This window comes from Psammomys obesus, unplaced genomic scaffold (genome assembly GCF_907164565.1).
Source record: "Psammomys obesus unplaced genomic scaffold, mPsaObe1.curated_primary_1811, whole genome shotgun sequence".
NCBI classification, from domain to species: domain Eukaryota; kingdom Metazoa; phylum Chordata; class Mammalia; order Rodentia; family Muridae; genus Psammomys; species Psammomys obesus.
Genome location: NW_026593286.1, coordinates 9,636,137 through 9,656,704, shown reverse-complemented (window position 1 = coordinate 9,656,704; position 20,568 = coordinate 9,636,137). Strand labels below are relative to the sequence as shown.

At 37.6% G+C, this 20,568-nt stretch overlaps 1 protein-coding gene across 10 annotated transcripts in view; it reads left to right on the top strand.

Moving 5' to 3' along the window:
- Positions 1-20,041, top strand: part of Agfg1 (ArfGAP with FG repeats 1) — a 49,408-nt gene extending 29,367 nt beyond the window's left edge. For 2 of the 10 annotated variants that reach the window (XM_055616289.1, XM_055616299.1), the window contains 11 exons: positions 334-496; positions 994-1,147; positions 4,652-4,771; positions 6,727-6,936; positions 7,836-8,016; positions 10,880-10,956; positions 11,149-11,241; positions 15,833-15,880; positions 17,752-17,910; positions 18,715-18,806; positions 19,361-20,041. In XM_055616289.1, the coding sequence (XP_055472264.1) occupies positions 334-496; positions 994-1,147; positions 4,652-4,771; positions 6,727-6,936; positions 7,836-8,016; positions 10,880-10,956; positions 11,149-11,241; positions 15,833-15,880; positions 17,752-17,910; positions 18,715-18,806; positions 19,361-19,420 (1,357 nt within the window). In that variant the 3' untranslated portion in view covers positions 19,421-20,041. The remainder of the gene's footprint in view (positions 1-333; positions 497-993; positions 1,148-4,651; positions 4,772-6,726; positions 6,937-7,835; positions 8,017-10,879; positions 10,957-11,148; positions 11,242-15,832; positions 15,881-17,751; positions 17,911-18,714; positions 18,807-19,360) is intronic. The other 8 variants (XM_055616295.1, XM_055616291.1, XM_055616292.1 and 5 more) reach the window with 8 other exon arrangements.
- The last annotated feature ends 527 nt before the right edge of the window (positions 20,042-20,568 follow it).

Genomic DNA, 20,568 nt, shown 5'->3' with positions numbered 1-20,568 from the left:
TGTGACTGATAGGTATTTTTCTGTAATTTTAGGTAATTAATGGCCTTAAGTTGTCGACTTTAAGTACTACCTTTTCAAGTAAGATTAATGTTGTAAAAATATTGGATAAAATCTGAATCGAATATTTCAAATACGGGTTCCTCCGCTGGGTGGTGGCACACTCCTTTAATCCCAGTATTTGGGAGGTGGAAGTAGATGTATCTCTGAGTTTGAGGCTCGGCTGGTCTACACAGCGAGTTCCAGGAGAGCCAGGACCACACCTTGTCTTGGGGAAAAAAGAGTATGTATTCCTCAAATTTTTCTTAGCAGTCTGTTTGGATTTTCACATTGTAGGTATGTTCCGCCAGAGCAAGCCAAAGTGGTGGCATCAGTTCACGCATCTATTTCGGGGTCTTCTGCCAGCAGCACGAGCAGCACCCCCGAGGTCAAGCCCCTGAAGTCTCTGCTGGGAGATTCTGCACCAGCTCTGCACTTAAATAAGGGCACACCTAGTCAGGTGAGGAGTTGCTAACTTAGACCTACGGAAGGTTGAGTGGGAAGAACCTGTAACATCATGTGACTGTAAAATCCATTAACATATTGTTTGATATGTTGTAGGAATGTGTGTTTTTGTTGGCTTTGCTGTCACTTTGTAAGGTGCTCAGTCTGTTTATTTTAGAGAGCCCTTGTCTGTTAACTGCAGGGTAAGAGCAGACTAGCCTCTGGTTCTTGAACAGAAAATAGTAGGATTCGCAGTACACCCAATTGTGTAGCATGCTTATTACCTTTGAAACGCACATGGCTTTGCAGTATACTTTACCCTAAATTGAAGAGACTGAAACCATTTGTATGCTGAAACCTAAATATTTACCTTGTTTTAGTTAAGAGGTTATGAAATGCAGTGAATTGGAGATAGCGTCATATAAAACTTAGAAGATCTGACTGAAAAAATCTTTCTAGTTAATGCATAAGTCTGTATTTTAGAAGCACCGTGAGTAAGTAATGTGCTTGTAGTCCCCAGTTGTAGGTCGCTCTCAAGGGCAGCAGCAGGAGAAGAAGCAGTTTGACCTTTTGAGTGATCTTGGCTCAGACATCTTTGCTGCTCCGGCTCCTCAGTCAACAGCTACAGCCAATTTTGCTAACTTTGCTCATTTTAACAGTCATGCAGGTATGTGTTTTCCTGATAGCCGTTGCCTGGGATATCTGTGAATCACCAAGAAACATTAGTTGTTTATTATAATTAAGTATCAGTAAGCGTAGTCCACTGAAGAATTTTGATCCCCCTGAACATTATACCATATAGACATATAGCCTTGGTACCTTTAGAGCAACTCTTTAGATTGCGTTTCATGTGGCCCAAGCTGGTTGGCCCTGAACTTGCTGTATATTAAGAATGGTTATGAGCTCCTTGTTGTCCCACTCTGCCTCCTGAGTGGTAAAATTACGGGCATATGCTTAACTGTGGTCCTCTTGAAATATTTGTTTGTTTTTTGAGGTGGTTTCTCTGTGTAGCCTAAGCTGTGCTGGAACTCATCCTGTAGACCAAGCTGTCCTTGAATTCAGAACTGTCATCCCAATTGGTGGATGTGTGAAGGTCAAAGACAACTTGCAGGAGTTAGTGCTCTCCATTTTCATCATGTGGGTCCTGGGGATTAAATGTAGTTTTACAGGCTTGGTGGCAGGTGCCTTGACCTACCGAGCCATGTCAGCAGCATAGCCTGAGAGAAGACATTAATGTGTATGGAGATACTGCTTTTTTATTATGGAAAATTACAAACAACCAAACGTAGATGGGTAATGGGACTTAAGTATTAATCTCATGTGCCTAGTACTGTTTAATTTCTCATTCCTCTCATCTGATTTTGAAATAAATTCTAGACAAATTTTGTGTCTGTGCTCCCCTTCCTGTGTATGTTTTGTCTGTCCCTGCATATCTGCACATGACTCCCTGGGTCAGCATCAGGTGTCTTCAGTCTTCCTCCACTTCCTTTTAACACAGGGTCTCTCACTGAGTTTGAGGTTAACTAGTTGCCTAGACGACCTAGCCAGTGAGCTCCAGGAATCTTGCCTCTGACCCCTATCTTACTACCTCCAAGCACTGGGGTTCAGACACACATCACCGAACATTGCTGGGGAGACCTAAATTTAGTTCCTCAAGCTTACATGGGTGCTACTTTGCTGAATGAGAACCATTGCCCCAAACTCTACAATGTTCTCTTGTTAAATATCACAGTGAGTTGTAGAATCATTCTAAATAATGGTGTTCACTATTAGTTAGTCAGTATTCAGATTTTCACTTCAGTTCACATTTGTGTTAGTTTATATAGTGTGATAAACACACACTTACTCTCTCACACAGTGTATATGATATGTTGGAATCATGTTTTTAAAAAAACATGTTCTTTGCAACTGAAATGTATTGTTAGGTTTCTACAGGTAATTTCTTCATCCCATTTTCTGTGTGATTTGATAGAGAAAATAGGTTGTCTTACGGATTTTGAGTATTCTGAACTTGTTATTTGTCCTCTAGTGGTGCCTTTAGAAGTTCTTTCTTGCATTGCTTTTAAGTTAGTAGTTGGATCTAGAGACTCCCATCAGTTGAAGGTTTGTATGTTTCTTGGCAGGGAATTGCTAGGTAAGTTACAGATTTTTGTGCGTATGTTGTAGGAGTGTGGCTAGGGCACTTAATAGGGATTAAGAGACACATAAAATTTAAAGGTTTATTTATTTCCTGTGTTTGTGTTTTGTTTGCATGTATGAATGTGTGCCACTTGTGTGTCTGCCTATGGATGTCAGAAGAGGGTGGTAGCTCCTGGGTTTCCTGAAACTGAGATACAGATGGGTGTGAATCACCGCGTGCACAATAAAATTGAACCTGGGTGCGCTGCAAGAGCATCGAGTGCTCTTAATCACTGAACCATGTCTCTCTCCCGATTTTACTTTTTAAAGGAAGGTAGAGCAGGTGGGTCTCTTGAGCTAAGGTGAGCCTTATCTACATGTCAAGTTCCAGGCCAGCTAAGGCTACATACTGAGATTTTGAGGAGGGTTAGAAATCTGCAGTTGTCAGTTGTTAAGATAAATTACAAGTTTCTTTTTCCTGTTTTAGCTTATACACCAAAATCTCCCACATAAGGAGAACCTTTCCCCTTCCCTTTCAGCTAACCTATAGAGCAAAGTGCTTCTTTATCAAACAAGGGACCAAGGTCTTATTTCCTACCCTTTTTTAAGGTTCATTTTTAGTATGTGGGTATTTTGCCTACATGCATGTCTATATACCATATATATATAGTACCTGTGGAGGCCCAAAGAGAGGGCTTTGAACCCTTTAGAACAGGAGCTATAGACAGTTGTGAACGACTCTGTGGGTGGTGGGAACTGAACCTGGGTCTTTTTGCAAGAACAACAAGTGCTCTTAACTGCTGAGCCATCTTTCCAGCCCTATGAGTTTATTGTGGTTTTATGAGTATATTATAGTTTTATCCCATTTTTAAAATGGCTTTTGGATTATCTTATTTACATATTTAAAGTTTTGGGCAGTCTAGAATTTTGATTTTGGGTTTGTATCCCTCGAAGTTACCTTTTATTGTTTCCTGAATTTTAATGAGCTTTAAATGGCTTCTAAAAATTGTAAATATCTTCATTTTTTTGGTGATTGTGTCCATATACATTTTCTCCACTTTTCTATACCGATGGTGTGACATATTTATGAACATTAGATAAACATCAGGGCATGATGGTACACATTGTATAGTCCCAGCACTTGGGAAGCTAAGGCCTGAGATCAAGAGGGAGAAGCCTGCCCAGGCTACAGAGTGGGACCCTGTTTCTCAAAACTAAAAACAAAAGCAAAACAGAAAAAGGAAGAAGTATTTTATTAATTTTATTAATGTGATTAAACCATCTTTATATCATTGTTTTGGTTGTTTAAAGAACTCTTCAGACTCCCCAAGCTGACTGTCATTTTAAAGTGGGCTACTGGACTGGAAGGTGGCTGAATAAAATGCTTGCTAACCTCATCTTAGGTTGTCAGCACACATGTAAAAGTTGGGTACAGACGTGTGCATCTTTAACTCCAGCACTGTGGCACTGAGGTGCTTCGCGTGACTCAGTGTCCAGCAGTAGATGGAGGGAGCCCTGTGGGTAACCTGCCTCAGAAGAACAAGCAGGAGAGCATCCAGCTTCTGCCTCTGTTCATGTCCAACAAGTAAATGCAGTTAAAAATCAAGGCCAGCCTGCTCTACAGAGCAAGTTCAAGCACAGCCAGGGCTTCACAGAGAAACCCTATCTTGAAAAATAAATGAATAAGTAAAATGAATTTCATAGAATGTAGCCACAGTTTTGTTTACTAAAAGGAATGTATTTAGTGCTCTGAATCAGTTTTCTTTTGTTGCTAGAGTCTTTTTCAAATAGTGCTGTAAGTAAGGCCATTCAAATGGTATTGTGCACAGATTATCACATTACAAAGCACTTTGGAGATTTCTGGGTACTATTTAGTATATACTAGTAATTGGGTTCAATACTGGTAGTATTTAAGATACGATTTTTAAATAAATTCTCTTTAAAGTGAGTTTTATTGCATTAGCATTTTCATAAAATTCTTAAATTCATTTGTCATGTCTTTTCAGTTGTAATTTTCATACTCATTAACATATGTTGTCCTTGCCATTTACAGCTCAGAATTCTGCAAATGCAGATTTTGCAAACTTTGATGCATTTGGACAGTCTAGTGGCTCGAGTAATTTTGGAGGTTTCCCCACAGCGAGTCCTTCTCCTTTTCAGCCCCAAACTACAGGTAGAGCCTCTCCAGCATTGCGCTTAGTTAAATGTTTACTTTAAAATACAAAACTCGACAAATGTAGTTTTTCAAAACTAAATTCTCTAATGACCTAATTTTAATGTAGCTCTATTTTACAAAGCTCTGGGGAAACCTGAAATCTGTTTCTCTGAACTCGTTGGTCATTGTCTGCTGTTCATCACCTATCCTTTTCCTGCACATGGTTCTGCCTTAAGATCTCTATCCACTGAGGCTGTAAACAACAGATTTTACAAAACTAAACACAGTGGTTAAGGCTTATGTTCTATCTTGGGATGGAGGAAGCTAGCTGATGGCTTCCATAGGAATGAAAATAAGTTATTTCGTGGGCAGCAAGTTTAAGACATTTTTAAATGTTTAGTCGGGTGAAAGTTTTTAATGATCACTTTAATCAAATATGGGAATAGTTCTGTGCAGGAATTGGTTTTCAAACCTTGAAAATTCTTCCATAAAGTGTACTGTTTTCAGAAATTCATTGAACCCTTATTTAGCTTTTTGGCTGAATATTTTTCTTTCAACTTTTTAACTCTGTATGTGTTGTCTTAAAGGCTTTTCTTTGAATTTTCTTTCTCCCCCCCCCCCCCCCCCCCTTTAACTTTCATCATTTCCATAATTTCTGGCTGTCCAGCATTTAAAGTACTTTCATCTAGCTGCAGTTTTGGTGAATTTACTTCAGCTTTTCCTCTCCAGGCTGCCCACAGTAAGTTCTGTTGTCCAGTAGGCATCGTGCATTAATTTATGTGCTTTTTGTGTTATTTCAGTTATAGATCATCATCATTTTTAATGATTAGCCTTCATAAATTCAATTTATTCTCACTTTTATTAAACTCAGCGTTAAAGATATAATAGTTTTTAATGAAAGTTAATTGGTTTAATAATTTGAAATAAAATTGTTCATTAAAATATCATAAGTTTAGAATTTAATTTGTTAGCTAGCTACTTGTACCCGATCACTGCCTTTAACAAACATGTCTATGTTAGTTTTAGCTTATTTTTCTTTAAAATTTGACTTTTAAGATGGAGACTTGCTGTGCTGACCAGGTAGGCATTGAACTGGCAGTCCTCTGGCCTTGGCCTCCTGAGTTAAGTCAGATTAAAGGCATGTGTCACCATGCCCAATTTTCTTACTTTTCACTTCAACAGCCAGAGCTTAATTCTTGAAAAAAAATTTATCAGTTTTTATTTGGTTTAGAATGTTAAAGAATTAACTGATGTAAGGTCTTTTGCATAGGTAATGATCCATTGTGCCTTAAAAATATTCTTTAACTTTGCTATCACCTTAATATGTGTGATACGATTTTGACAGTTTAGGAAAAAGAACTAATATCTATGTAGGATTCAAAGCATAGAGTGGAATGCATTTGAGGGCATTAGAAAAGTCTTTACGTATGGAGAATATACTTTAGAGGCAATGTTTCATTGATAGTTACATAAATTGTATTTTATGAAGCTAAAAATTACTGTCACGTATGTTTAATTTTTATACTTTGAACTACATGGTAGTAGGAATTAGTTTTACTAATTGCTGTGTAGAATTAAGTAATGGTTTCTTCAAGTGAAAAAAGTCGAGGATTTTAAAAAGTTTATCATCAATATAATCTTACACACTACTCAGAGTCTGTTGAAAAACTGACAAGATGATACTTAGTATGTAGCTGGAAGTAAGGTAATTCCACTGCTCCCAAGACCTTTCTGCATCATAAGTTCTGTTGTTTATCTCAGGCTAGATATTGTTACAGCCTTAGAAAATCAAGTTTAGTATTTTATGAAAGTCATGTGTAGATGGTTGTCCTTTAACAGTCTCTGATTTTAGAAATATACATGATTATGAGTGTACTTACAGGACAGCTATCTCAGGCAGAAATGATCAAGTAATCTACAAGCGAACATTGAGAAAAGCCTAGAAATTTCATGTTCTGTTTATTGTGTTACAGGTGGAAGTGCTGGATCAGTAAATGCTAATTTTGCTCATTTTGATAACTTCCCCAAATCCTCCAGTGCTGATTTTGGAAGCTTCAGTACATCCCAGAGTCATCAGACAGCATCAACTGTTAGTAAAGTTTCAACAAACAAAGCTGGTTTACAGACAGCAGACAAATATGCGGCACTTGCTAATTTAGACAATATCTTCAGTGCTGGGCAAGGTATCAATGTGTAAATAAAACAGATACTAATTTGTCTAGATTACATATGTTGAAATCCGAGGAAATAATGGTTTTCTCACTTGTATAGAATTGTGTGCACATTAAATGTTTTGAATAAAGGGTTCTTGGCATTTTTGCACATAAAATATCAATGAAACTGAAGACCTAGAAATTAATTTTTAAGCACTTTTGGAAAGTAGTTGAAAATAATTGTATTTTTGTCTTCAAAAACATGCTTTACTACTCTGTGTTTAGAACGGGCCAAGAATTTTCATGTACAGAGTTGACTAAAGTCCTATTTTTTAAATTTTAATCATATATTTGTTTTGAACTGTTTTTTATTAACATTCCTGCATTTTGACCCATTACTTTTTTAAATATATTTTTGTAGTAAGTTTTGGCCTTTAGTATTTACCCTATAACAGTGTGTAGATGAATGGAGGACAGTGGGGATGTGTTCTATATTGGATATTGGATTCTGAATCCTCATGTCCAACATTGTTTTTATCTCCAAACTGAGAGAGATCATAGGATTGAATTACTGGACTTAGATTTTGTGAGCTGTTGTATGTAAGGCATTTAGAGCAGCATCTAGCACAGGAAGCACTTAGTAAACCTTCCCTATTAGAATTGTCTCTGATTTTTTTTTATTTTTTTTTTTTTAATGGAAGACCCTTAAAGACTAGTACTATTAATAGATTGTGTACATTAGGTCTGTCATATAATTTATTTGTTTATATGAATGAAACCGTCTGTCCTAGAGCTCTTTGAATCCTGTCCATTTAAAGTTTAGATCAAGTCAGTCTTGGGTTTACCTGTGTTTCATGGCAGATACGGTTGATAAACTGACAATATAGTATTACAGTTTTGGTGTAACTTTTTTGTTTGTTTGCCTCTAGGAGGTGATCAAGGGAGTGGTTTTGGGACCACGGGTAAAGCTCCTGTTGGTTCTGTGGTTTCAGTTCCCAGTCATTCAAGTGCATCTTCAGACAAGTACGCAGCCCTGGCAGAGTTAGACAGCGTGTTCAGTTCTGCGGCCACTTCCAGCAATGCTTACACGTCCACAAGTAATGCTAGCAGGTACCCCTTGTCTCAGTCAGCGCTCCTGTCTGTTACCTCCTCGTTTCTCCCGTGTCTCAGTAACACAGTAAAGTGGCTCTTGTGGGGTTGTCACTTAAAAATCACTGAATAGTTTTCAAGTCTGAGGAAATTTTCTATTTAAAATGTAATTCTTGAGTATTTGCCAAAATTCTTTTATCAAATCTTAAAAATCTTACTCCTTTTCACTCTTGGATGCTAAACGTACTTCAAAGAACAAGCATTTTTAGATGGACAATTACATATCGATTGTACTCAGCAGTTAATTTGTTTAGCAGTCAGATTGCATGTCAGGAAAGTTTTTAGTTATAAACACTAAACAGGAAAAAGGAACATGTTTGCAGTCTGTTTTTAGTTTGTTTACACCACACCCCACTGCCACTGTCATCTTTCTAACTTATCACTGTCAGAACGTTTAAAAGTTAGTCTTGTGTTAAATATGGTTCATTGTGAGCTCATGGCCCTGTGTCTCTCCAGAGTGCTTAACAGGCATGTGATACCAAACCTGGAAGAACATTTTTACATTTATGGAGAATGTATAGTATTCTAGTTATTTCTATAGATTATATGTGTTCTATTAATATTATTATTTAGTTTTTTTCTCTTCGACATCTTTTCTGCAGAGAAATTTTAACAACTTGGGATGAAACAGATTGAATCCAAATAATAAAATTGGACATTATTTCGGTTTGCTTGACTAATATTGTCTATGTTGTATTTTAATAATAATAATAATAACAACGAGATGGCCTTAAGCCTAGAAACCTAGATGAATTCCATGTGATAAATGGATTATAGGCATTGCATGGTGATATATTCGTGGTTGCAGGTGTGATCTGTGGGGTATGAGTTACCTAAGACCCTTTTGAAGGCTTTGTTAGGTCAGACCTCTTTTCCATAATAATTCTGAGATGCTAACTTGATTTTTCAGTGATTGACATTTGTTTTCGTGGTACACAAAATAAAATAAGGCAGGAAAACTTTGCTGGAATCCTGAGCAGAAATAAGGTAGTGTCATCAGATTGTATCAGAGTAGATGTTGTGTTTCTACATAACACACTGTTTTATTTCTGATTTAAAAAAAAAAAAAAATGTGGTCTCCTTTTGTGGCCACTAGTGTCTTACTTAGTGTTTCCATTGCTCTGAAGAGACACTATGACCGAGGCAACTCTTACCAAAGAAAAATTTAACTGGGCCTGGGCTTACAGTTTCAGAGGGTTAGTTCATTATCATGGTGGAGAGCATGGCGGCGTCCAGGCAGACATAGCGCTTGAAGGAGCTGAGAGTGGTACTTCTTGATCTGAGGGCATCAGAAGACTGTGTGCCACACTGGGCATAGCTTGATCATGAGCCCTCAAAGCCTGTCCCCACAGTGGCACACTTCATCCAGTAAGGCTGCGCCTCCTCATATTGCCATTCCCAAAGGGCCAAGCATTCAAGCACAAGAGTCTGGGAGCTGTACCTGTTCACACTACTGTAGCTGGTGTTGGACTTGTGATTCCTAACTCATCCTCTTGTTGCATATGCTGCCATTTCCCTCTTCACCTTACAAATCGTGTTGATTGTTGGCAAAAAATTACAATATTTTCAACTTTATTGAATGTTTTCCATTAAATGTGTATTCTGCATGTTAAAGTGGTCTGTATCTAGTTTGGGTGCATAGTAAAACATAGTCTTTTTGAAAGAAATTTATGGTTGTTGAGTTTTTTGACAAAACAGCTTCTCATTTTTTGGCAGTTTGAATTTGAGTATTTGTCAGACATTTTTACAAAAAAATATAACCACTGTAAAAAGGATATCTTCTGATATGGTTCAAGCTCAGGTAGTCGTGCTTGCCCAGCATGCACAAAGCTCTGGATTTGATCCCGGCATCATAGATGGGTGCAGAAGCGCATAACTTTATTAACAGCCCCTGGAAGTAGAGGTTCAAGGACACCATGTATAACAAGTTGTAGGCTAGGTTGTGCTATATGAAACCTTGTCTTAAAAAAGAAATAAAACTTTTTGTTACGCTTGGCTTTCAGAAAATTTGTATATTCTACCATAAACCTGATAGCTTTCCAATAAATACTCTTGGTGAGATGATTTATGATTTGAATAAGTATTTTCATTTTGTTAAATAACCAATATGATAGAAAATTGCTCAAACAGTTATTGAAAGTTGAACTTTGGAGGGTGGAAAAAGTTCATTAGTAGGTTTCAAGTTCTTTATTTCAGCTGACCTTTAAGAAGCTGCCAGTTTAGGTAGGATATCAAAGAAAATGAGATACTTTTTGTTTTTGTTCAGGACAGGGTTTCTCTGTGTAGCCTGGCTGTCCTGGACTCCCTCTGTAGACCAGGCTGGCCTCGAACTCACAGAGATCTGCTTGCCTTTGCCTTCCAGAGTGCTGGGATTGCAGGCATGCGCCACTACCCCTGGCGGAAGTACTTTTGATTGTTAATCTGTATGTATATAAGGCTACATGTTCATCCTGCACTTAAACAAATGGTAATATTGTACATTTGTTTTCTGTTCAGTCAGTCATTATGTGGATTAGTAGAAAAATAGAACTTTTTTCTTTGAAAATACAGTTATTGCTAAAAATACTTATGCTGTCCTGTATTGGAATCCAATCTTAGATATTTAATTTTTAATTTCTATATACAGCTGATTGATAAAAATAGCACATATAAACAATTTATTATTGGAATTTCAGTAATTTTTATAATGTAAACTCATCTATATTACTGTTGAGAACTGCAGTAATGTATAGAATAGTTAATTTTTAAAATTTAATTATTATTTTTTAATGTGGTAGGTAAATGGTCTTGTCTCTGTTAAATGCTGACTTGGTATTCTCTCCAGCAGTGTCTTTGGAACAGTGCCTGTGGGTGCTTCTGCTCAGACACAACCAGCTTCAAGTGGGCCTGCTCCATTTGGGGGTATGTGCTGTTTATAGAGAACCTGAATATGTTGTATGACATTCTTTTTAGGGGTACTGGAAGACAGAAAGAGAGCAATATTTTATTATTGAAACGTTCACATGTCTGTCTTCAAAAATGTAGTGAGGAAAATGTTAAAATCTTGAACATTAACTATTAGGAATTTATAGCATTTTTATACTTCTTTAAAAGCTACGCCTTCTACGAATCCATTTGTTGCTGCTACGGGTCCTTCTGCGGCATCGTCTACAAACCCTTTTCAGACCAACGCCAGAGGAGCAACAGGTAAGGAGAGCAGGCAGACAGGCACCCAGTGACCTCAGGGTGGGAGGAAAGCAACTAAACACAAAGCCTCCTTCTTATCAAATAGTAGTGTAGGAGGACTGGAAGGGGCTACAGACGCCTGCTGGGTGTGCTTGCCTGTGCCTCTCACCCTGGTGCTTGGAAGCAGAGGCAGGGTAATGAGTGTGAGGCCAGCCTGAGTCACATAGAGAGACCTTTCTAAAACAACAAGACAAATAATAGTGGGGGTTTATAAAATTTAGGAATTTATCAGTTACAGGGGACCTGAGAAATTATGTTTCAGTCCTCCTGATCGAAACTTTGGTTTTTCAGGTATGGAAACCAATAAGGGCAGAACTTGATTGACAGTAGTTTGGCTTACTTGGCTGTAATTCAATATTAACAAAACAATTTATAATAGCCACATGCAATTATCGGATGAATGAACTGTATTATACTTCTTTATTATTTATAATAATACTTTATTATTATAAAGTGTGTGTGTGTGTATATATATATATATATATATATGTAATTGTAATTAAATATCTCCATTACCTCTTTTTCAGGGTCGCTATTTTTTGTTTCTTTGGTTTTCGTTTTTGTGATTGCTAGGATCAAACCCTGGGTCCTCCTGCATCCTAGGCATGTCCTCTACCAGCCAACTACATCCCTAATCATTTTGGAGTTCAATATTTGAACTCCAAATATTTTACTATTCACTACTTTCTAAAAATTAATTCTGTTTATCTTTCCATCTTTTTTTTTTATACTTGTTTCCCACACAAGCCAGTCACATCATTTTCATTGCATTTCTTCCAGTTTTGTTTTACTGCCATTGCCTAGCATGGCATGCCAGCTGGTACAGGTGGTAAAACCAACTATCCAGTCAGTTTAGACTTCATACGCTTCATTTCTGTGTTTCAGAGTAATGTTGGAACCAGATCTTCCACTCCAATTATAGGAAGCATTGATATGAAATTTTAAGAGTATATCATTATAGGCTAGACTGTGCTGGTGCACGCCTTTAATCGCAGTGCTTTTGAGGCAGAGGCAGGAAGATCTCTGTAAGTTTGAGGCCAGCCTGGTATACAGAGTGATATCCAGGACAACCTCAGCTACTCAGAGAAACCCTATTTTAAAACACCTCGCTTAAACCCCCCCCCCAAAAAAAAAAAGTATCATTATAATATACCTAAGTCATTGAGAATTAGTAATTATGATAAATGTCTTTATTATTGGCAAGACTTAAGAATTATAACAGTAAGAATTCTGTGGTGGTGTTTGTTAACCTAACCATGAGAGGCAGAAGAGGATTGAAATTGGAGGCAAGTCTAAACTACTACGAGGAGAATTAAAAGAATTAAAAACTGTGATACCAAAAGTCTGACTAAATAAGTATTATTTTCCATTACATAAACACTTTAGTTATAATTTAAGTAAGTATTTGAAATTTCTGTTAGGTTGTCTGTCTGCATCTATCTATCTGCCTATTTATGTATCCTCCTACCTACCTATCTACTTACCTGTCTGTCTGTCTGTCTGTCCGGTGGTTTCTCTGTGTAACAGAGGCCCTGGCTGTCCTGTACTCACTCTGTACATGAGGTTGGCCTCAAACTCACAGAGATCTACCTGCCTGCCTCTGTCTCCGGAGTGCTGCAATTATAGGTGTGTACCACCATGCCCTTCTCAGATTTAATTTAAAAAAAAAAAAATTGTTTATGGGCTGCTGGTGTGGCTAAGTGTGTAGACATGCTTCTTGCTAATCCCTCACTGGAGCTCGCATTATGGAAAGAGAACCAACTGTCCTAATGTGTGCTTGCTGTGTTAAAATTACTGCAGCGCATTGCTCAGTTTATAGAGATAACCAAAGAACTTTGCTCCAGCGGAGTGCTGAGCTTACTTCTGGTGTGAGCAGGGCTCCCTAGGCAGCCGAGCTGTTGGGAGGTTACCCTGTGTGTTTGTGCTTTACTGTGTACGTCAGAGTTAAGGGCTCCCCCTCCACCCCTTTATTTTCTGCTTTTGAGTATGCTACATAGAATATAATACTATGTATACAATCTACAACTGATACAAGCAATATTTAATGTTGAAGTTTATCAGAAAGAAAATCTCTACAAATTTTTATTTCAAGTTTTTTAATAAAATTTTGTTAATTTTATTTCAAATTAATTTTGTGTGTGTGTTTGTTGTTATTTGTTTTTTGAGATAAGGTTTCTCTGTGGAGTCCTGGCTGTCCTGAAACTTGGTGTTATAAACCAGGCTGACTTGAACTCACAGAAATCTTCCTGCTATTTTAAAGTAATTTTTGCACTCAAAGGTGTTTTGAATATATCACATTGGATTTCTTTCTTAGCTCATTACTGAACTAAGTTAAAACAAATGTTGAAACCGCAGCACTACCTGCAGTAACAGATGCCCTGGTCCGTAGGAGTTTTCAGTCCTCTGCAGCACTTGCGCTCCTTGGGGCTCGTTCTTCCCTTCTTCAGATAGCTTTGCAAGAACAGGGTGACAGTTCTGTGCTCTTGACAATGAAAAAAAAAAGAGTTTCAACCTAGGAGTCCACTCTGTTTCGGACTAAAGTATGGTGGTGGTTAATACTGATTAACACTCTGCTGACTGAAAAATTTTTAAATATTTTTTTATTATAGAAAAACTGGGCTGGGGGTGGAGAATTGTGAATGGCCGTAGCACTTGCGTGGAGGCCAGAAAACCACTTTGGGGATGAGTTCTACTGTGGGATCTAGGGACCTAACCCAGGCTTCAGGCTTATGCAGCTAGCACGTTTTATCTGTCATATTGCTGGCCTTGAGAAGTTTTTACAGTGGTAGTCAATGGAATTGCTCTGTGCCTCAATAGGGCATAGGGGAAATACTGAGACAGTACAGCTTAACAGTTTTTTGGTGCAAGACTAGTTGAAGCCTTCAGATTTCTAAGAAGAAAGTGAAATGGACTGACTAAACTTTTTATCACAGAACTCTTTTCCTTGTTTTTTTTTTTCTTTTTTTAACTTTTAAACCTTTTTAAAATGTCTTAAACTTTCTTTTTACTTTGAAAGTAAAAGTGTGTGCACATGCACACATGCTCACACAGTTATGTCCATGAAGTGAGAGGCAGCCCTGGCTATCAACCTCAGGAAGGCCGTCTACCTCCCTTGGGACAGTGTCTCTCATTGGCCTGGAGCTCACCAATTAGCTAGTTGACCTGTCTGGAACCACAGGTCTGTGCTACCATATCTGATATTTCCACATGGACTTTTGTATGAAATTTTAGCCAAAAGGCAGAGAAGTGATTACATGGGTTCTGGATATTGAACTCAGGTCTCCTTGTTTATAGGAACATTGAAATTGAACCATCCTTCCAGCCCCTTCTCAATATTTTGCTGAATTCAGAGTACAATATAAAATCTGCTTAAATTGGCAAGAAAAATGTTTCTTGCTCTCCATATGGTACATTAACTCGTTGTTACACTTAATATTTTTAGCAGCTTTGTGACGTGCCTAGGTCCTGTTTTCTCTCTATGCTTCCATCCTCCCCTGTGCAATGAGGAGACTGCAGCTTAGATTAGTTAAAACATCATAGAGCTAGAAAGCAGCAGAACAAAGACTCAGAGTCTTCTCTTCCATCACCTTGGTCTAAACGCATAGAAATATATTTAGAAATAACCCTGATACAAACTTACCACCAGAGCAGAGTTTTAGAATTAGTTAGCCAAGTGTCTTTTCTGTGCCCTCCTGTACACCAGCGGAGTGTGCATAGGGCGCACTTCTCTAGGCCTTTGGCCAGGGTGCTTTAAGTAGACTAAGTTACTAGACTCACGTTCTAGTTTTGTATGTTTTATGATTTTTCTAAATTAATTTTAGATACTTCTAGTTTGTAAAGAAAATTCTGGTACTGTTCAGGTGCTCTGTTCAAGACTTGGAGTTTCAGTTGGTAAAACTGAAAAACATTTTTTGACATGTGTCATGATGCTTACTCTGTGTGTGTGTGTAGATAAGGTTTGATGTAGCCCACACTGGCCCTGAATTTACTTTGTAGCTGAAGCTGGCCTTGAAATACTGATATTCCTGCCTTTTCATCTAAACTGTTGTCAGGATTTCAAGTGTATACCCCCATACCTGGCTCTTACTGTACCATTTTTAGGTTATAATTGTATCTTCACATGATAAAACAAAGCTAAGATTAATTTTGTTTTGAGACAGAGTCTCACTTTTCAGGCCTGGTAGGTTTGGAATTCGATATACAGATAGGGCTGGCCTCAAATTCACAGAAATAATCCCCTTCCCATGCTGGCATTTAAAGTATGGGCTGCCATGCCCAGCTACAAAGGATTTTTAAGAATGGATTTCATCAGTGTTTTTTTCACTTGGTATTTGTTGTTCTAAACTGTTAAAAGTGACATATTACAATATCATGAATGTAACTGAAACGAGATCTCATTTTTTTGGGGTGTGTTTCTATCATATATTTCTGTGACACCCAGGGGACAACATACATTCAAAGTCTCGAGACCTTAATGAAACCAGTTAACTTTTACTTTAGCAGTAGCTGTGTATAACTAATTGACCTCGGTCTTTTTATGGCTTCCCATAAGGCCTTTCTGGAGCAATGCATTCTCAAGTGTTCCCTCACGCTCATTTTGGTAGGTGGTCACACCTAGATTTGTGTGGCAGTTTGTCTAGCTGCTTGTGGAAGCTTCTGCTGGTGTTCTGGATCCTTGCATGTGGAATTCAGTTATTTCCATGTTTTAATATGGAGTGGGCATGGATGTGTGCATCAAGGTCATGTTGTATTTAAAGTAACATGCAAATCCTCTGTAATGATTGTGTTTAATACCAAAAAGCATTATTGCTTACCTCCATGGTCACAGGAGAATGTTAGTAGCTGTTTTGATTATTTTTCGTATGTTTAAGTTCATAGTACTTTAAGCGATAACTTTTTGATGTACAAAATCATTTTCCTGCTTCTTCTCATAGAGTTTGGTTTTGCCTCATTGTCCAAGCTTTGCATTGAGTGCTTTAAGCCGTGACTTGTCAGTTGCATTCGTGCATTTTGTCTGCAGTGAAACCCTCCTGTGTCCCCTGCAATGTGCTCAGACTTATTTTCACTTGCTTCCCAATAGCCTGTTCTTTCTTTCTTTTCTTTTTTTCCCAGTCCTCATCAATAGTAAAGGAATCAAAACAAAAACCCAATGACCTTCTGTAGTCTGACTAGGTTCCGTGAGCAAATTTGCATTGTCATAAATAGTAGGATTGCTGTGGGTAATGTAGCACTTTCAGTTTGTTTGTTTTTAGATAAAAACATGGAGTACTTTTAATACTTAATTTCTTTGCCTTGAACCAGTCATCAGTTTGGCAAAATTTTTGCAATCAGGAAATTCAACAAATTGATAGGCTTTTACAGCATTTCACTGCAGCCTTAACTATAGTATACAGTTAGAGCAACATTACTGTCACTTAGTTCACTGAGTGCCTTCCTAGAGCAAGTGTATTATCGGAAGGTGCTGCTTGAAGTACTGCTACCAACAGCTCACAGGATTTGCTATTGCAAGTCTCTAAAGTGAAAACTTGTTCATAAATGTGATCATTTATGTAAATAGGGGTGATGTAGGCATAATCACATAAACGTAGAGCACTCAGTTAGTGCTCTACCCATCAAGCACAGCAAGCCAAAGGAGGACCAAGTAACAATGGACATGGGACCTGATAGGCTTCATCTCTTCTAAAAAATGCCTTTTGCACTCTTTTTCAGTCTTTGTGCATTTACACCAATTTCTGTAGCTCAGTGTCAGATATCCTCCATTCTCTTGCAGTTGTAAAATGGGGTATAGACGTAATGTTTACATGTGTTTGTGCATATATAAAAATATATTTATATGTCTATATATGTATATATCTGTAAATATATACAATCACAATTAGTTAATGGGAACTTAATATGTTCTTATGTTTGCATTAGTGCTTTAAATGAAATTAAAGAATTCTTTCTTTGTCTTTTACTCTAGTTATAAAACTATAGTTTTAAATATTTTGCCTTTTATGCTAGCTTGCCCTATAAATTCTATAATTTTTAGAGTGAGCTCTTTTGAAGAGGTCTTAAAATTTCTCTTCAGAAAAATGAACCTTACATGATAGCAGATACTTAATCATTACAGTTTGATTGTTTTTAATTGGATATAGGAAAACAGCCTCAAACCTAGGACATATTCTGCTATGTATAGAACAATCTGACTGGCTTCTGAAAGCAGGCTGTTTGACTTTATGTAGTTACTTAGGGAAGATTTCTTGGGATTTCAAATGTAGTTTCTCTCTGGACATTACATTTCAGAACAAAACTTCCCAGGTTATATTACACTGATCATAGACAGTGCCTAATCTGTACTCATTCTGTCAGGGTTTGGGGTTTCAGGCGCCTGTAATGTTCATCTGAGTGTTTTTGAGGTAAGTAAGTGTGTGTATTCCACAGTGTTGATTGTTTTGAGTGACTAACCCCACCCTCCCTTTCTTCTGTCAGCGGCAACCTTTGGCACTGCATCCATGAGTATGCCGGCAGGGTTCGGCACTCCTGCCCAGTACAGCCTCCCCACCAGCTTTAGCGGCAGTTTCCAGCAGCCTGCCTTCCCAGCCCAAGCAGCTTTCCCCCAGCAGACAGCCTTCTCTCAACAGCCCAATGGTAAGCTCAGACATTGGGCTAGCTGCGTGACTGCAGGACCCTTTACATACTGTGATATTAAGTGCTTGAGACAAAGATTATCAGAGCCTTTGGCATTTGGGCCTTAAGATGATTGTGATTTTATAAATTTTCGTGACCATATGTAAGGAGACATCAGTGACCACAAAACTCTTCTCAGAATCACCCACGCTTGTCTTAGAAGTCCACCCTGTGTGTTCTCATATATATAGTCCTGTAGGCCTAGAGTATTAGTTTTGTCTTTCATTTTCATGACAAATGGTTGCTGGTATGGCTTTTTGGGGTAGGAGTGTGTATTTTGTTCAGTGCTCTATAAAGAGTTGATGGCGCTGTACTTTCAGGCCGAAAGAGTCACTCAGCCTTTCTTTTTACCTAATTTCTTACTTGCTGAACTTTGAAATCCATACATTTCCAGAATGTTCATGGATCACATACATCCAGTAGTTAGGAAATACAGTGTGTAGAGTAGTCATAAATGATGACGTTTCATGAGAAATACAGTGGTGTTATGTAGAGTCCATTGTATTGTCCAAATTGACCCCTGCCAAATATTCACACAGTTGTCCGTTAAATCCTTGAAGGTCAATGACCTACTCTGGGTGGAAGTAGATTATTTCATAGCTCTGGGGCTCTTAATACATGCCAGAGGATGTTTGTTTCTGGTGTCTGAAAAGACATGAGAGCTAATGTTTTAATCTTGCTCTTTATTTTGCCACCTTAGTCTTAATGAAACAAAGTGTATTTTATAACTGTGGTTCTCTCTGTTTCTCTCTCTCTCTCAACAAGGTGCAGGTTTTGCCACATTTGGACAAACAAAACCAGTGGTAACCCCTTTTGGTCAAGTTGCAGCTGCTGGAGTGTCTAGTAATCCTTTTATGGTAAGTGAATTTTAGAATCTTAAAGGAGGACTTAGGTCTTATTTTTAAATGAGGGAAAACAGAGTGTGACTAGAACTATGACGCCCTGCATACAACTTAGTGTTCTTTTAATATGATGTTGTAGACTATGCAGGGCCCAGACAAGACATTTCAGACGTTAGTTTCAGATGAAAGTGCTGATAGCAGAGTAGCTATTTCATGATGTGAAATGCATGCGTTCTTGTCAGAATTTTACTTGGGAAACCGTTGGATTTAGGGGAAGGAGTCTTAGGAATGAGATTTTTTTAATTTGAACTTACAAGTACCTCCCTAAGTGCCAGGTTCTCTCTTAGGCGTATTCAAGCACTGTATAAACAAATGTAGATGAAAAGCACAGTACAGTCTAAATAACATGTAGTAAGTAGTTCTGTAGTTTGTTGAAAACAATGATAAATAAATGTTGTCAGTAAGTTCTTAAGAGTTTGAAGTTATAAATAAAGTACAACTTAATGCTTTCATCTCAAACAAATATCATTTCTGTTTGTTTATTTTGTTCTTGTGTTTTTTTCTGATAGACTGGTGCACCAACAGGACAATTTCCAACAGGAAGCTCATCAACCAATCCTTTCTTATAGCCTTATAGAGACACTATACTGGAACGAACTTTTATGTGATCATATTACATCTCTCCGCCTCTTGCACTGTTGTCTTGTTTCACTGATCTTAGCTTTAAACATGAGAGAAGTCTTTAAAAAAGCCTGCATTGTGTATTAAACACCAGGTAATATGTGCAAAACAGAGGGCTCAGCAACAACTTTTTACTTGCGAATTGGCAGAAAAGGTAGCGGCATCATGTACGTTAAAAATTGGCTAATGTTAAGTTATTGCAGATCCCACATTCATTATGCTGCAGTACTGTACATATTTTTCTTAGAAATTAGCTATTTGTGCATATCAGTATTTGTAACTTTAACACATTGTTATGTGAGAAATGTTACTGGGGAAATAGATCAGCCACTTTTAAGGTGCTGTCATATATCTTGGAATGAATGATTAAAATCATTTGAAGCATTGCTTCTGGAAAGTTCAAAGTCAAAATCAGAAGGTTTTATTCATTCTTGAATTTTCCCTTCTAAAGAGCTCTTCTATTTATTCACGGCTAAATTCTTTAAAGATGTGGAGACACCTGTCTGCGGAATAAAGCTGATCATGTTTTGCTACAGTTTGCAGGTGAACAAAATAAATATTAGAAAATATGCTATTGTTTTTGTGTTCTTGCTGCAATGCCTTTACCAAAGTGGCCTTAAATAATGAGTAGTGAGTTGAGAACATCTTGAATTCTTAAAGACTTCTAGTGACTAACTTTTTTAAAAAAGGCCATGTAGAAAATTTATTAAAACTACTAGGACTGCTATATTCAGGAATGTGACAGTGGAAAAGCATTTAAATGTAGCTTATCAGATTCACCACGCTACTTCTCATTTCTCTGCAACTTCTTAATTTTGTGAAATTTGTAAATATGGAGAATTTGCATGTATGTGTATTTACAAATATTTTTTAAAGATCTTGAATTCTCAAGACTGCAAATGGCCTATTTTAACTATTTTTTTTCTCCATTTTAATTGTCTTTGAATGTATTGGAAGCAGACGTGCATTGACTGTGACATGATTGCACCTGAGGTTTTTTTCCCCCTCATTTTCTAGACAGACTAATATTATCTATAGAACATTTGTTTGTGTTTGTTTTGGAGATAAACAGGAACCCATTGTTACCTTACAGTGA